This window comes from Physeter macrocephalus, chromosome 16 (genome assembly GCF_002837175.3).
Source record: "Physeter macrocephalus isolate SW-GA chromosome 16, ASM283717v5, whole genome shotgun sequence".
In the NCBI taxonomy this organism is placed as follows: domain Eukaryota; kingdom Metazoa; phylum Chordata; class Mammalia; order Artiodactyla; family Physeteridae; genus Physeter; species Physeter macrocephalus.
The window spans coordinates 103,213,505-103,226,949 of NC_041229.1; the positions used below are offsets into that span (position 1 = coordinate 103,213,505).

Genomic DNA, 13,445 nt, shown 5'->3' on the forward strand with positions numbered 1-13,445 from the left:
CCCAGTCCTCCCCTGCTCCTGCTTTACGGGAGAAGGACCCCTAGGCCAGGCCTCCTCTGGTCTTTATGTCTACCACCCCCATGCTGGAGAGTACCTTGCCAATTCTTTTGCCTTCCACGGCCAGCGCCTTCATCTTGGAGAAATAGTGGTAGTAAGTAGCCACGTAGGTAATAATTGATTTCTCATCTGGTTGGTCCACATTCACATCTGAGAAAAAGGTCCGCTCAGATCAGGCCGAGATTAGAAACCTGCCTCCCAGAAGTATGCCCACGACTCGAATCACTTACTCCAATCCTAGGGGGCCTCCTAGCCCTCCCAGGCTGATATCTTTCCAGCTCCCTTCAGAGTAAAATGACAAATAAGCTACTTGGACTAAAAGGGCATGAAAAGCTAACCTTTCTATTCCCCCTCTTCCTAGAAACAAGCGGAGTTTAAAATCCAGAAGCCCAAAGAGGCTTTTACCCAGTGTAAAATTAGTTGTTTGGAGGAAGAGAGACAAGAAAAGAAATAGCATTCCCATTGGGGGATGGATCGTGGACTTATGGGCTGGAAAGATGCCCAAGAAGTCATCCAGTTCAGGGGCAGCAAGACAGAAGGTATGAACGAGGCCTCCTGAACCCAGGAGGTTCGGAGGGATGGGCCCAGGGAGCCCTGGAAGCAGGGACACAGGCCACTTCTCAGGGCCACCTTGGGGCACAGTCATGGCTACTTCTTACCTCAGTCCCAAAGTTCAGCTGTGGGCCCAGGAGGTGAGTGTCCTTCAAGCCAAATTAACTCCTACCACGAGGACACCAAGGCTGGCTATGACTTGAAATCTCTTAATTGGTTCTCTTGGTTGGACCAGCTTGTATCCCACCTACAGGGAAGACTATTGGACCAGAAGCCCTCCGGACCACCTCTGGCCTCCCACAGGCAGGCGGGAGCCACGGACATCATCTCAGAAATTTAGGGGATACGAGGCTTTACTTAAATATTCTTTATCAGAGCTGTGCTTCTCAAATGCTCTCCAAGGAACCTTGTACTTGGCCTGCTTCGATCACTAGTTAGCTGATGTTTGTCATTCCGGACTAAGAAGGCACGGGAAAAGGGACCACAGGTGGGAGGGAAGACAGGGACAAAGTAACCAAGTCTGAAATCTGCCCAAGGAGCTTCCGAAGGAGCATTCTGAGCAAGGAAGTCACTCGGCCCTCCCGTCCTTCCCTTTTCTGGCCGCACCAAGACTGCTCTCTGCTCTCCCAGAGAGGTGACTGAGGAAAACAGGCTCTGGAGCCAGGCTGCCTGAATTTGAATCTCAGCTCCACCAGCCGTATGACCTTGGGGAAGCCACTCAACCTTTATAGGCCCCTGTCTTCTCTTCCATAAATGGAGCATGATATTGATTTCAAAGGGGGTGTTGTGAGGATTAAATTAATTAGAGCACGTCAAGTGTAGTGCCAGGTACAAAACAAGAGCTCAGTGGCCATTCCCAGTCTCATCAGCGTTAGATCAGAACCACAGGGGCCAGTGAGTAGGGTCAGCTGACCATAAGGCCAGTGCTTTGTGAGACCTCAAGGTCATGGAGCTTAATTTAGAACCCTAGAGTTTTGGAATTAGAAGGACCCTTAGAGACCACGGAGATGAATCTTCTCACTTTAGGGCTGAGGAAACTGAGCCACAGAGAGGCCAAGCGACTGGCTCTATGTCACAGAGCTGCTCCGTGGAGGGGCTGGGAGAGAACCATACCCCGGGGCTCTTTCTGCCACGGGGCTGCCTTTCTTCCTATATTGAGATATGCTTTTCACGCCATAAAATTCACCCTTTTAAAGTATACTATTCCACGGTTTTTAGTACATTCACAAGATTGTGCAACAGTCACCACGATCTAAATCCGGAACATGTCCGTCACTTCCCAAAGAAACCCCATAGCCGTCTGAACCATCTGCAGTTCCTTCCCGTTCTCGCCACCCTCGGCCCCCGGCACCCACTCGTCTACCTTCTGTCTCGAACCCACAGCCTCTCTGCCCCACCTTCAGGATCCAGCAGCTTCGTAAGTCCCAGCTCCTTCTCAGCCAGATTGAAAGCGTTCTGCAGATTGTAATGTGCATTACACTTCTTCAGGGACTCAAAATCCAGCAGGTCTGGCCTGGGTGGGGAGGGAATATAGAAGGTATCAAGGGCATGTGAGATTCTGAAGAGGAAAAGTAAACCACCCTTATTTTTCTCCCTAAGTCGCCAACCCTCCCCACCCCAGGGCTCCCATCGCAAGCCCTCCGTGCAGTAGGCACCCCGACATCCTGGCTCTTCTCCGAATGTTCCTTTCTCGTAACTGCCGTGTAGCCCATCTCATCTCACTGCTTCGTCTATGTGTGCCTGGGCCCATGGGTCGTCAACCCACCCAGTAATGCGGACGAGCTCTTGGACCCCCGTCTTCTCACCGGTGTTTATGTACGATGGCGTTGAAGGCCAGCCCATCTCTCCAGCTGGTGGTGAAGTTGTGCACGTTGACATTGGGGTACCTGTAAACAGAGGCCAGGATAGCCAGTGAGGAGGGCCACCCCGGTCTGTGCCTCGAGGACGGACCCCCAGCTTGTGGCTCCTGGCCCCCATCCTTCCTTTACTGCACAGCCTCGGTGCATCCAACCCTCCAAGGCCACGCTGCCTGGGCAGCCTCACCCCGCCGTCTTCATCTGGCACCACAGCAGCAGGGCATCCTTGGCTGACTTCTTCTCCTTATTGTCTTCCGTTTCCACACTTATGTCTTGGATCTAAGAAGGAAGGAAGGAAGGACAGACGGAAGGAAGGGAGGAAGGCAGGCCCTCACTCCCTGAACAGGGGCTCCTGGAATTATCAGAGATGCTCAGAGATACACGGCAGGAAACTGCTCCTGGATTCCTGGATTAGGGGTCCAAGGACAGAGCCTGGGGACCTTTCCTCCTGGGTCAGTGACCACAAAACTTCAGGTCAAAGGGATTTGAGGCAGCAGAATGGGGTGGGAACGCAGAAGAGTGGAAGTGCCTCGAAGCGAAGAATGCGGTTCCTGCAGGTGGGGGAACTGCAGGTGGCGGAGTGAACATTTCCTGAGAGCTGGGTTTCAGAGGTGAAGCTGACAGGGCTCTGCTTAGGCTGGAAGGAGCAGGGGAGGTTACACCCGGGGAGGAGGCAGGGGAATCAGGAGAGCTGTGACGGCATGAGGACACTGGACTGGCTTTGCTCAGAGCATAAGGAGGAGGAGGGTGGCTGTTCTCTTTAGAGGGAGGTGAGCAGAGTTTGAGGCAGCGGAGTGGGCTGGTGACCAGACCCCAAATGTAGCTCTAAAAGTCTCCGTGGCGAAGGACCAGTCTGTAAAATTTCCAGTCCCTTGTGCGGCGACATGTGGTCCTATAGCCCGTGACCAGTACACAGACCGGGCCACAGGGAATTTGCCACAGAAGTTTGACAACACCCACGCTGGCCTCCACCCTGTTTAATAAGGAGCGTCCCCTGATTTGGCGTATGAGGTTCTGGGCCCTCCGTGTGTGCAGTGACCTTTGGGGCTGCAGCACTGGTGTGCAGGGCACCCGCCGAGCAACACCGTGCGGGGTACCTGGAATCGAAGGATGATGGTCCACACCAGCCCGAGGGTCAGGCGGTGGTTCCCGTCCACTATGTCATGTGAGCCCACATTTTCCAGGTGCACACGCTGCTCCTTCAGGAACTGCAGCGCCTTGTCCACATTCTCCAGGCAGTGGATCCGCATGCGGCCCTTTGTGGGCTTTGGCTGTCGAGGGACCGGGGACACAAAGCCATGGGACCGTGGTCCTCCTCCTCCTTCCCTCCTAGCTTTCCCGGGGCCCTGCTTCCTACACCTTCCCCATGACCTCCCTCAGGAACACAGGGACCGCCCCAGGGAGCTAAAGCTGAGTTGCAGATGAGGCTTGGGGCAGATTAAGATTCCCAAGGGAATTAACGACACCCAGAGCGGGTGGGGAAAAAAAATGTTTTCAATGGGGCCACTGTTCCTGTCTCCACGAAGCAATGCTCCTGGTTTAATTCACGCAGCAAAGCCTCTCAAAATGAAACCATCCTCTGAGCAGAGGGCGGCCACTGCTTTCTGCTCTGTGGTGTCACTCTTCTCGTTCAGGGCCACTCCCATAGCTTGTCCCCTTGACCACTGTCTCTCAGGCCGCCTCCTCCCTGGTGACCACAGCTCACCAGTGTCTCTCCCGAGAGCACCTCGAGGAGCCTCAGGAGGTTACGTCCATCCCGGAGGTCGCTGTACAGGTCTCCCACCCGGCATGTCACCCGGGCCAGGTGAGAGTTGACCCACTTGGTGAAGGTTTTCTTCTGCACAGCTTCTCGCTCATCTGTGGCAGCAACATGGGGTCATTTCTGCCCTTCAAGTACCGTGCACCTGCTTCTAAACACCAGTTGGTGGGGTTGGGGAGGTGAGGTCTGGGGAGGAAGAAGGGCAGGAAGACGGCCGGGAGGAAAACCCATAGCTTAAAAAGCCGGGAAATACAGGAATGGGAATGAGTTCATAAGCAAGGTGAAGAACAAAAATAAGAGACGGAAAACAGGCTTTGAGAAGAAAGGATGAAAGAAATTAGAAGCAGGGGACATGCAGGGAAGGTCTGGGATCAGGGCTCTGTCATGTAACAGTGGTGAAATGCTGTTGCTTCACCCATCAGGGCCTCACTTTCCTCATCTGTAAAATGGGCACATTACTTTCTCTTTCAGCAAGTCATTGTGTTGACTGAGACAACGTGTGTAGGATGCGGCACGCAGTGGCTCCTCCATGAGTTACTGTTTACAGGCATGCTCTAACCCGAAGGAAAGAGTAAGAGTTGCTCAGGTCAGTCCAGCAGGAGGTATGGCTCTTCCCTTTTGGTGGTGGACAAAGGAGAGGGAGTGGACTTAAATTACAACAGCCGCTGTTCCAAGTGGTCATTAGAAGGATGTGACATTATAGAGGCTGCAGGCCTCCTGAATCAGCTTGCTCTCCTGGGATAATTTAAAGAAAAGACAGGCTCCTCTACTTCTGGGTTCATTCAATTGGTTGCAAGGGGATCCTGTCCCACGACACCAATATTCCAATGCCAAGAGGGAAAACATCATCGTGAAAGTAGGAAACAGGGAAAACACTGAGCCCAAGAAACGCGGGGTGGGGGCAGGAAGAAGCCAGGCAGAGTTGAGCACCAATCTCAAAAAAAGTGAGGAGATGCCTGCTGCCTGGTCCACAGGGGGAGCTGCTGATGAGGGGACGCTGTTACATTTCACAGAAAAATACGAATTAAAAATATTATAAATGACAACGTGCGGGAAGAGGCTCAGGCCATCGGAAGCTGCTCCGGCCACTAGGATTTCCACCAGTTCTCCCCAGAGGAGCCCAGTGTAAGGACCCAGTCCAAATGGCCAGGGCCTGAAGAGTCACTTGTCCTTCCGTCTCAGCACCAGCATCTCAGAAACCGAAAAGACTCACCCCTTAATCTCACATTCCTATGCACCTCACCCATAAAACATAGCGACACACCCATGTCTATTTCTGTCTTTCTTACCTCCGACCCCGTACCTGGGACAACCTTGGGGTCCTAACAAATGCTCAGATATCCTGATGTTCTGTGGGCCTTCTCTCAGGGTCCACAGGCCCTGCCCGAGCCGGGGACTGCCCAGAACATCAGCCATTACCGGATCCATGGAGTCTGCCCTGATGCCAGGCACACGGGGGCGAGGCCAATTTTGGCGCACAGGTAGCACGAAAGGGGAAGATGTGGAAACGGGGGCAGCTAGGAGAAAAATGTGCAAAGCCACGCGCCAGGGACAAAGTGTAACTTCACGAGGCGTCCACGGACACACAAGACACAGTGGCTCCCGGAGATACACCGGAGCATGGCCGCCAGGGTGAACACAGCCTGCTCAGACATATACCTGAGCCTGTCTGCACCAGCTCCCTTTGACACACTCCCTGGTTTCCACACGCACTTAAGACACCCACTCAGAAACCCAGGGCAGCACAAACACGCCCTAGGTCCCTCGCCTACTGGCTCCCTCTCCCTGTCTCCTTCCCTGACCACCCCAGCGGGCGTTTCCTCCCAGAGGCCGGAAAGTCTCAGCGAACCACGCTCGCTCCTCGCCTTCGAGGACACACGCCCAGCGGGGCCCCGCCGCCGCCGCCGTCACACCCGCTCTCGCTCTCACCGCCCCTCCAGAGCGAGTCCAAGCCTTTCCCGAGTCTGTCAGCATCCCCTTGTTTTCCGGCCACTTGTAATTATTCCCCCGGCACTTTGTCTCCCAACACAAACGTCTGAGTCACAGAAGATGCTCCCCCGACCCCGGCTTCCTGGCTCCGGCTCCTCTCCCACGCCCCCCGGGCCCCGCGCGGCTCCCCGCCGCTCGCCCCCCGGAGCCCACCTTGAAGCTGCTTGAAGCGTCCCTCCAGCACGCTGGCGTACTGAGCCGGGCTGACGAAGGCAGCCGGCGAGAGCGGGAGGCCCCCGGGCTTCTGAGCCTCCTCCACAGCCTCGTAGTAAAACTCGCCGGCGCCGTTCAGGCCGTGCCCGTGCGCCCTGCTCACTCCGTGCCCGTTCATGACGCTGCTGCCTCTCCCTCTCCCGGGGCCCAGAGTCCATGCTCTGCCCGCGCCGGGGCGGCGCGCCGAGGGTCGGCTCCCCCTCGAGCCTGGGGTCCCGCGAGCCTGGGGTCCCCGGGTGGCAGGGGCTGTGCCTCGAGGATGGTGGAAGTTTCGAGGAGTGGGAGAAAGGAGTCACGGGCTGTCTGAGCCCGGAGCTCCGGGACCCGTCGTCAGAACACACCTGGCTGCGGCGAGAGGAGACGGAGGCAGCTCCAGACAAACAGGTCGGACAGTGACGGGGGAGGGGTGGGAGGCGGAGCTTAACGGCTGGGGCAGGGCGCGGGCCGCAGGAGGGAAGTGCCCGCGCCTTAGAGACCTGCCCGTCTGGCCCCGAGTTGCCTCGAGTACACAAGACCCGAGGGAGAGGCCCCCGAAGCAAAGTCCTGCTTTCCCAAGGTCTGCAGGTGTGATGAGGATGCCCCCTCTCTGTGACTCTGCGAGGTCCCCCTTCAGGATGTGGGCTTTGATCCCCAGCTCGGGGAGCAGAGAAAGAGAAATCCTTGAAGGGGCAAAGCCAGCTCAGGAGTACTAGCCAGGCACTGTGCTAGGTGTTTGCTTACATTCCTTCATTTGTGAGATAGGTGTCGTTATCTTCCTCACTTGTCATCCTCACCTCCAGTACCAGCTCCTTCCCTGCCATGGGGCCCATCAGGCCCTCCTCGGCCAGGCCATCCCAGGCCCCCAGTACCCCCACTGCCGGGCACATCTGCCCGATTTCCTTCCTACCTTTCTATGGGCTTCAGCCCTTGTCACTCACAAGCTGCTCTTGCCCTTCTCCCATCTTCCTTCATTCAGTATTTATTTGGCACCTACCGGTGCGAGGTGCAGTGCTAGGCAAAGCCCATACAGCGACACCTCCTCAGGAGAGCCCCGTTTAGTAGTGGAGATAAACACCTATTGACAGCATGAGGTGGCACATGTCGCATGCACAAACATTGCAACAGTCATGGGTATCACGTGTCGTGTGCACACAGACATCATGACCATTCTAGAGGCTACTCTTATCCAAAACCAGGGTACCAGGGAAACTTTCCCCCAGAGAGGTGAGATTCTCCATAACCCATGTCTTCTGCCTTCTCTCATCTATAGAAACAGCAATATGAGTACTTCACAAGCCAGCGTGTAGACCTAACCAGAAGGACGGGGAGGCCCAGCAGAAAATGATAAGGGATCCCCAGAAGCAATGGCTACCACATGGGGGTCCTCAAAATGCTGTTGGGCTGGCTGAACTACCTGGAGAGCTTAAAAATGCCCATTCCTGGACCTTAGGTTCAAAGATTCTAATTCGGTGTGTCCAGAAAGGGGTTTGAGAACCTATATTTGTGAAAACATCCGTGGGTGATCCTATAAAAAGTGCGGCCAAGTTTGGGAACCACCCCCCTCAGTGTCTCCCTTCTTATAGGAGGCCACCCCCCTCAGTGTCTCCCTTCTTATAGGAGGCCACCCCACGCATGCTGGGAGCACCACCTCTCAGGAAGGAGTAGCTGTGGCCTCTCCCACTGCACTGGGCTGGGAGGCCAGCAGGTAGGTGGAAAAGACAAGGGTGGCATGGAGGAGGGAAACCCAAAGGGTGGGTGGCCCTGGGGTGTGTGGGTGACTCAGCCCCACGACAGCCGCAGCCGGTGGTGTCAGGTGGCAGCCACACTCTTGTTGCCATGACAACTCCTCCCCAGAACGCAGGGAGGCCCGTCGAACGGGTTTGCTTGTGCTCGCAGGGGCTGAAGGAGAGAACCGAGGCCATAGGGGAGGGCAGGGGCCGAGGCAGGCGGGGAGAATGGGCGGCTGCGGAAACCAGAGGCAGGCAGAGGGAACCTGCTTCAGGGAACCAGTAGATGAAATAGAGGGAGGAACAGGCGGCAGGTGGAAGGAACAGGTGGGGAGGGAGAGGAGAGTCTACTGGACCAGGAGGGAGAACAGGTGTGAGAGATGACAGTGGAAATCAAGGAAGCGACGAGAGGATGAAAGGTAAGGGAGAGGTGGGTGGAAACAGAAGAGCAAGACGAAGAGCGCAAGAGAATTAAGGAACGTGTCTCAGGGATAGAGGCCAGGAAGTCAGCTGAGCGCAGAGGGGAACACAGCTGAGTCCCAGGGTCAGCACGGCTTCTCCCTGCTCGTGGGGAAGGAAGCTGGGCATGTTATGGGCTGTGCGCAGTTTGTTCTTGAGGCTGGAGTTGGGGACCAGGGGCTTGGTAGGGTGATCTGAATTTCCCGCTCTAGTGCAGCAGCTTAGAAAGAGAGTCGGTCTTCCCATGAAGTTGAAGGACTCTTCATGACAAGCTTCCCATCCCAGCATTCTCAGCATCTCCCCCGGCCCTCCCCTGACCTCACCTGCCAGGGCCTTAATTCGAGACCTCTCAAAGAGGCGGGCCGAGCTGCTGTCATTGTCCCAGTCCGAGTCGGGCAGGTCCCAGCGGTTGTTGATGTCACTGTACTGGCCCTGGATCTCCAAGCTGTCAAAGTCTGTGGGTGACAGGGTGCTGCTCATGGTGGTGGATGGCCTCCTGCTCCTGCAAGGGGGAACGTGGCTGGTGAGGCGCATCTCAAAGCCACTGAGTCCAACACTCACGTGTCCTCCTCTCTTCCTGCCCTAGATCTGCTCTGCTCTCCTGACGGCCAAAGGTTGCGGCCATTGTTTTCACCAATGGAAATCATCCCCCAGTGGGAGAGAGGAAGCCATGGTGGAGAAGCAGAGAGACAGGAACACGACAGACACACGTGGAGTGAGGCTGGAAGGCAGCAATGTCTCAGAGCGACATAGTGGAGATGAAGGTCTCCAGAGCCTCAGGCCCGAGAGGGACAGTGGGCAGGGGGCCGAAGGTGGCGATGGCCCTCGGCGTGGCTCAGGACAGCAGTGTGTACACCAGGGCAATGCAGGAAGCAGGCCTGGGACCCCTTGGGCAATAGTGAGTATAAACCGGAGTTCTTTCATTCCCGGTCCCACAAACTGTTCTGAGGGCCCCCCAGCTCCCCCAACCCCGAGATGGCCTCCTATACCCTGTAAGCCAGGGATCCCCACCCCCCGGGCCGCGGACCGGTACAGGTCCACGGCCCGATAGGAACCAGGCTGCAGAGCAGGAGGCGAGTGGCGGGTGAGTGAGCGAAGCATCATCTGCAGCTCCCCATCCCTCCTCATCGCTGGCATTACCACCATCCCCCCCACCCCCATGAAACCAAAAGGTTGGGGACTGCTGCTATAAGCGATTTGAGGTGAAAAGACTCACATCCTGCTCTCAGGCCAAGATGCATCTATGATACACCAGGAAGACTGAGGCACTGCTAGTAAGTATGGATAAAGAGCCCAGGAGTTCAAAGGAGGACACAGTATGGTTATCTCCCCTTTTTTTCCTTTTACTTGTGACAGAGAATAGTTAATAGGTGCTCAGTGAACGTCAGCTGTGATATGTGTCCTCGCCATTTACATGCATCACCTCATCACAACCCTCTGTGGGGCAAGGGTCCATTATCATCCCCATTTCATAGATGACAAAGTTGCTCCATGGAAGTTAAATCACGGTTCAGGGTCACTGGGAAGCAGCTGGAAGGCACAGAGCTGGGTTTTGAAGCGAGATTCTCTTTGACTCTGGAGGACAAGCTCTTAATCATAACATTTACATGTTCTTGAACTTCATGGAGCCCTTCAGAGCTCCCTTCTAGGGCCCAGGCTGGGGAAACTGGGACCATGTATGCTTGCCAGCACAACTCACGACTCTATTTTACACAAACAAACCCTGTCCTTCTCCAAACTAACAAATGAGTTTCAGATTAGCTTCTAGGGATTTTTTTTTTTTACTTTTTAAACCTCTACTATCCAAAGTTCTCGAGTAATTCAGCAGCCATTCAAGAGAATGGGGGGGGCTGACTCTGTAACTGAACCCCAAATTCTGCATTTCTCATTTTCCTAGTGGCTCTCAAATACAAAGACATTTTCATCCTTAGCACCACTTCCTAGGGTTGGGGCTATGACCTTGGCAGTCTCTGGCTCTAGAAAGAAGGTATGGTACCTCTTGTGTGGTGTGGGGGAAGGAAGAAAGAATGGGTGGTGAGTTGTGGGTGGTTAGCGAGATGTGTTCCCATGGGTGCACAGGGCAGAACTTGGCTTCTGTCATTAAGTGGTTTCATCAAGCGGAACCTGCCCCACGTGAAGGCCAGGACTGTCTACCCCTCCCCTTTCTCCCCAAAAGAAAAAACACACAAACATTTCCCTGGGAGTTGACGTCTCAGGTTCCTAGATTTGGGCTTTTCATTCCTTGGAAATAGGAAAGAGAGCTTCATTTTTACTAGGCCGAGGACTCCTTTCTCATTTAAAATCCATCATTTTCCCTAATCCCCAGAAGATTCTTTGAATTTGCTCTGTAAATATTTATATAAAAATAAATTCGAGGGCAGAGTCAAGTCATCCTGAGCAAAGAGTGCTGTAGGCAAGGTGTGACCTGAACTAGAGTCCCCGAATACTCTCAGCCACTGGACAGGGAAGCAGCCTAAGCCCTGGGACCAATTCGAATTCCATTTCTCTGGGCCCCTCAGATTAGGGCTTCTTCCACAGCAGCCATGCTCACACTTAGCTCTGGGATGCACATTTCTAGCACTCCCGCTCTCCCTGCACAGAGCTCTCCACAAAAAACCCTACATACAACGTCCCGCCTTCTATTCTGTGACCATTTTTCCTTTTATCAGGAGTCACAAACCTACTAAAGCCAGCCCCCAGGGGTATGGCCAATATAAAAGAACTAATTTGGGATTCTTTTAGGTGGGCTTGAGCTTTCCACTTCTCTACAGGCCCCACCATTCCCTGTTGGCTCCTTCCCAGCCTTGTCACACATTTTTGTTACCTGCTTGGCCCCTGAAGGCCTCTGAGGTTTTCAAACCTTGTTTTGTATCTTTGTACTCCACAAAGAGCAGAAACTTAAAGAAGCAGACTCTCAGACCCCATCTCCAAACTGCTGTGTGTACCCAGGACCTCTGCAAGCTGTACAAAACCTAAACATGTACTGCTTTGGCTTCTTTTTGGTGATCCAACTTTGTCCTCCTGACGGATCCTATTGGGACCAAGGCATGGGATCCAGACCTCTCAGGGAGGTCTGGGTGTTACAGCCTCTCCTATAACTTGGGGGAGAAAATATGAAGCTGGAACCTCCCCTTCTCCCAAATAAAATGGTCCCCTGGCTAAATCCAATTTGAGACATACATGCTTTTCATCCTGAGTTTCCAAGATGCCTCCCGTCATATAAGGAACCAAGATGGCACTGGTGTCCTTAGATCAGTGGTCCCCAACTTTTTTGGCCCCAGGGACCGGTTTCATGGAAGACAATTTTTCCACGGACGGTGGTGGTGCGGGGAGGATGGTTCAGGCAGTAATGCGAGCGACGGGGGGCGGCAGATGAAGCTTCACTCATTCACCCACTGCTCATTCCTGCTGTGCGGCCCGGTTCCTAACAGGCCGCAGACCCATACCTGTCCACGGCCCGGGGGTTGGGGACCCTTGCCTCAGGTCACAGGACCCCATGGGGCCACCATGTTGGGACTCCAAGGAGTTTATTCCCATAGTGAGTGATGCTTTCTGGTGTCCTTCAGCACCGTGGTTCTGAGGGCCTCTGAGTTTGGGTTTTCAAGCATTTGGGCTCTGAAGACCCCTGGCCTTTTGGACAATATGCTGTGTTCTGTGTTCCCTGCTGCCATGTCCAGAGTCCTGTAGTTTTCTGGTTGCGTTTCTCTACATAGATCCCATCCTGGTTTCTTTTCTCTGATGTATCATTCCTCACTTATGATATGGGTCTCCATGCTCATTTCCTTAGTCAGCCTGTGCCCCAGCCCCATGACCCCCTAACTCAACTCTATGCTGGGGAATCATCAACCTGATTCTTCTCCATGGATTCCTGGACTCTGGCAATAGGACGGTACAGCAGCTAATCCAGATTACAGTTTCACCAATGCCTTATTCTTAGCCACTGACCTGGAGGCCAGGCCCAAGTAGCTTACTTTGTTCATGCTATGATAAAGCCAACTCCTGCCAGCTGCAAGCTTGGGGTCCTGCTAGATTATACGCCCAAGCGCAGCTGGATGCGGACTCTGCTCAGCCTAACGCTGATCCTCAAGGGCAGCTGCCCCCCTTCCCCTTTCCTCCCTTTAGCTGGCCTGTAAAGCTAGAAATCCTATCCCCCCGGGCTAGAGTCTGTCTTGTACCCTAATTCCTTCTCTCGCCACATCCTCCTCCTGATTAATTCTTTCCCTCCCTCAGAGACAGTTGATCATTCCCTCCTCTGTGCTCCCACAGCACTTCAGCGTGCAGCTATTATTACACTTATCACATTATATTACAGTTAGTTGTTTATGTGTCTCTCTGCCTGCTCCACGTTTAACCCATTGAGGACAAGGGCTGCATCTTACTCATGTTGGTGTTTTCCCAGTACAATAGGTATTCAATAAAGAGATATTGAATGAACTAATAAAGACCTATTGTATAGCATAGGGAACTGTACTCAATACTCTGTAATGACCTATATGGGAAAGGAATCTGAAAAAGAGTGGAGATATGTATATGTATAACTGATTCACTTTGCTGTACAGCAGAAACTAACACATTGTAAATCAACTATACTCCAATAAAATTTTTTTAAAAAGAAAAAAAAGAACATTTAAAAAATAGACATGGAATGAATGGGCCATAATTCTTTTTTTTTTCCATCAAGTTCATGTCTTCTTTAGGTTTAGAGAAAAAAACACAAGGAAAGAATGAAAATGGCATCAGAGAAGACCCTCTGCTTCTCATCTGGAGTACCATCAGTGTTGAGCTCTATAGTTCAGGATCAGGGATTCTCAACCTTGCATGAATCGTAATTACCTGGAGGGCTATTAAAACACA

The 13,445-nt window shown here is 53.5% G+C and overlaps 1 protein-coding gene across 4 annotated transcripts in view; it reads right to left on the reverse strand.

Moving 5' to 3' along the window:
- The window catches only part of SPTBN2 (spectrin beta, non-erythrocytic 2), a 30,843-nt gene extending 21,757 nt beyond the window's left edge, over window positions 1-9,086 (reverse strand). For 2 of the 4 annotated variants that reach the window (XR_008619620.1, XM_028501560.2), the window contains exons 1-7: window positions 6,367-6,781; window positions 4,171-4,322; window positions 3,563-3,736; window positions 2,653-2,744; window positions 2,415-2,495; window positions 2,007-2,122; window positions 95-207 (exon numbers count right to left, since the gene is read on the reverse strand). Coding sequence is in view for 3 of the 4 variants with exons in the window: in XM_028501560.2 (XP_028357361.1) it covers window positions 95-207; window positions 2,007-2,122; window positions 2,415-2,495; window positions 2,653-2,744; window positions 3,563-3,736; window positions 4,171-4,322; window positions 6,367-6,544 (906 nt within the window). In the remaining variant the exon portion in view is untranslated. Of the gene's footprint in view, window positions 1-94; window positions 208-716; window positions 750-2,006; window positions 2,123-2,414; window positions 2,496-2,652; window positions 2,745-3,562; window positions 3,737-4,170; window positions 4,323-6,366; window positions 6,782-8,914 lie in introns of those variants that run through there. The other 2 variants (XM_024133393.3, XM_055091630.1) reach the window with 2 other exon arrangements.
- Window positions 9,087-13,445: the final 4,359 nt, after the last annotated feature.